This window comes from Lactuca sativa, chromosome 4, assembly GCF_002870075.4.
Source record: "Lactuca sativa cultivar Salinas chromosome 4, Lsat_Salinas_v11, whole genome shotgun sequence".
Lineage (NCBI taxonomy): Eukaryota > Viridiplantae > Streptophyta > Magnoliopsida > Asterales > Asteraceae > Lactuca > Lactuca sativa.
This window is the reverse complement of record NC_056626.2, coordinates 84,683,445-84,687,073: the sequence shown is the minus strand read 5'-3', so window position 1 is coordinate 84,687,073 and position 3,629 is coordinate 84,683,445. Positions and strand designations below refer to the sequence as shown.

The 3,629-nt window shown below is 31.4% G+C and overlaps 1 protein-coding gene across 1 annotated transcript; it reads left to right on the top strand.

The window, feature by feature from the left end:
- The first annotated feature begins 390 nt into the window (after window positions 1–390).
- Window positions 391–3,102, top strand: LOC111917429 (uncharacterized). Its single transcript, XM_023913121.3, has 8 exons — window positions 391–660; window positions 858–947; window positions 1,528–1,587; window positions 1,673–1,712; window positions 1,814–1,907; window positions 2,026–2,085; window positions 2,586–2,677; window positions 2,823–3,102. The coding sequence occupies exons 1-8, from the start codon at window positions 476–478 to the stop codon at window positions 2,907–2,909; spliced, it is 708 nt and encodes a 235-aa protein (XP_023768889.1). The 5' UTR covers window positions 391–475; the 3' UTR covers window positions 2,910–3,102.
- Window positions 3,103–3,629: the final 527 nt, after the last annotated feature.

The following is a 3,629-nucleotide window of genomic DNA, read 5'->3' as shown; positions in this document are numbered from 1 at the left end:
TCATCGTGTAATCGTATCGTGTGAAATTCATGGCTGACACGTTTTCATGACACGAATACACGAATTGTCAGGTCTAGTCTAAGTCCCTCAAACCAATGCTTTAATACCAACTTGTGACATACCTAAAATACCGAGTAAATATCGTTAGTATATCATTTTTAGAACTTATGTTATAATTAGTTTTTAATTAAACATTCTAAGTATTTTGTCACATGCTATACTTTTCACATTGTAGACTTATGCTTTTTGGATTAATTTTAATTTAAGTATTGCACCTCAAATGCAAAAGCTAAGTTACAGAAAAATTAAATCTCTCTTTTAATACTATGAATTTATTATCAATCAATAGAATATATAAAAAATGTTTTCGGTATGTTGGTGCAGTTTAAATCACCGAACAAGAACATTTTGAAGGGCGCCAAATTCCTTATTCCTTGCTCTCACAGTCTCGCTCACAGGCCCTGAAACTCTAAAAATGTCGCCAACAAAATCGAGCTCCAGGAAGAAGAAGATCACTGAATCCGGAACTCCGAAAACGGAGATCAAACGTACGATGGTGGAAGAAGATGTTTTCAACTTCGATGCTAATCAATTGAAGCAGCGAGCTCCGAAGAAACAACGGTCGACCTTTGAAGACGATTTCGATGCCGATATATCTAGGTAAATTCTCAGTTTCAATCAAAAATATCGACGACGCATCAAGTTGATAGTGAACAGGATTTAATCGAAACTGATTAAGTTTAGTAGTTCAATTGCAATGACTTGGTGTAGTGTTGCTTATTTTCTGCATATAAGTAATAAACATCAAATTATCTGTAGATTTTGAGTTCGTACAACTTGTTTATGGAAATTTGCAGTGATATAAAAGGTTTGATGAACGCATTACATCAGATCAAAGAGAAAGCGCAAAAGGACGGACAGAAGAAAAAAGAGGAGACTATTTCCAGGTGAACTCTTCCATTTGCTTAGGTCTTAATTCTGTTTATTATCCATGCTGCTAAAGCATCGTTGCTATAGAATGACGAATCGGGTCTATTTGATCTAGTGAGGTTTTCTATAAAATCTATTAATGTTTTACTTATCTGGATCTACATAATAAGATAGCTATTGCCTGTTTGCTACATCGCAAGTATGTTCTGGTGATTCTGTGTTATGTTCTTGGATACGGTCATTCATCGTAATTTGTAGCAAAGATGATGATTCATTATCTGGTTTAATTAGATCGCAATTGCTTTTATTTCTGTAACGGAATTGTTCTTCCATGAATGAGAAGGCCTTATGTAATCTCCTTCAATTATGCATATTATCACTTATCAGTGGATGCTCAAGTATTTCACTACTGTAACTATTTGTTTTACCTAAGATATAATGTGGATATATGCACAATCATAATCACAAGATACAATCCTGATATATGCCCCTGATTCATAAACATTTAGTTTTTATTTATCGATTCCGTAGTTTACATATCTTCTTAGTTCTTCCCATCTATTCACTGAGATTGATAATATTTTGGTTTTCCAACAGTGTTGCTACAGAAATCAGGTCTACATTTGATGAGTTGAAGTCCAAAGTAGAGAAAGAAAGGTGACTGTAATTACCTACTGATGACTGCTTGAATATCTATCATATTGTCTTGATCAAATACACATTCTTTATCTGTAAATTCCAGGCAAAACTTTGCCAAGGCACTATCAAAGAGCTCAAAAGAGGTTTGCAAAGAGAATACCCATCTTAAACAGTTTACTTGTAGTAATTTTGGTTCTCCATGGTTGAAGAATACTTAAAAACACTTGTAAATTTGCATACACAGTGTGAGAACATGCTGAAGAATGAGACCACCAAGTTCCAAACAATTTATGAAACTTTCTGCAAGGACAAAAACTCACATCTTCAGGCTCTGAAAGGTACTCAACACTTGTTTATGATAAAAACAGACATCTATTGCAAATTAGTCCCTTGAATTTGTGAATTCTTCTGTCTTGAATGATTAATTCTTGAGTGTTTGATTTTATTGCTAAATAGACACCATTTCAAAATATGAAGAAGAGAAGGAGAGATTGTCCATGAGATATGAACAACACAGTAAGCAATCTCCTTCACTTGTCAAATAATTCAATCAAAATTAAAGTTGTAAAATCTACCCAATTCTACTTTAATTGGATATATTTTTCAATGTATAGCTTCTCAATAACAAAAAAACAAGTACAAATAGTATTTTCATATGGTTAAATGCAAGAAATAGGCAAGTAATTTCATTGATTTTCATATTCTAGCATCCTACTTTCATATTTTCCTATTACAGCATCCTACTTTAAAAAATCCACCAAGTACAATGCTTCAATGGGGTAGATTTTTCAAAGCAGAATGTGGTAATAAGAAAAAAAAAGTCAAAGAACCATGTTGTAACAGAAAGAAATGAAAGTAAGATGTTATGATCTACAAATAAATGAATATACATTGCTATATCTTGCATTTAGCCCTAAAATGAAATGCTATAATTCACAAATAAATGAAAGCAAGTTACCATTTCTTGCATTTAGCCCAAAGTGAAACAAAGTAACAAACCATCATGTGTCACACAGGAAAGAAAGAAAAGAACATGATATCTGAGCACGAGAAGGCTTGTGCAACCAAAATTTCTGAACTTGAGGAATCTCTCAAGAAAAAGAAACAGGTTAGAAATTGTTGGTTTATGAATAAATAAATTCAGTTATAAAAATAAATGTTATTGAAATTAAATATGACATTTAATTCTAAAGTGTTGTATTCTGAATGAAAGTACATTGCTTAAAGTTAAAGATGGTGTTTTTGTTTGGTAGGATGACAAAACATTCAGCTTTCTAAGGAAGACTCTAGGCTCATTTCTTGATACTGCCTCTGATGATGATTGCCCACCTGATGAATGAGGTGAAAATTGAAATCTTGTTGCTACTTTTTCTCTCTTATGCTAATAAGTAATAGTAATCTTTCTGAACTTTAGTTAAAAAAGATGCTTATTTAGTAATCTAGAAACTTGTTCGTTTTATGCAGCTAGGGATATAAAAATTGGATGTTTAAATTGGGTGTTAAATTGGTCATTGGATGAGTTTTATATCAAAACCTTTTTTTTTTCTCTTATGTAGGCCCACCGCTTGACCCTTTGTTTTTTTGCCTTTTGATGCTTTATATATTTTTTTTCAAAATTTATAAGCTTGCAAAAAAGAGAAATTAAATATCCTTTTATTTTTTGTTCCTATAAATTCTTCTATCCAATTAAACGGTGACATGTAACATTTAATGAAATTTAATGATATTTTAGTATACTAGTGTGACGTATATCATCATTTAAATGGGCAGGAGAATTTATAGGAACAAAAAGTAAAAGGATATTTAATTTCTTTGCAAAAGAACATCATAGACATGTATATTAGGAAGTTATATATAGAAAATTATGGTATGCACGGATAAGAGGCTGTAGGTGGTAAAATTTCAGATATAAACGATAAAAAAATATTCAAATTTTTTGTAGAGTTATTTTCACATATCCCTCTTTTAAAAAAGTTCATACATTGGCTAGTTAACTATTAATTAGATCTAAAAAAATGAAAGCTAGGAATTAGATTATCCGAAAATATTTTTTACTTGAA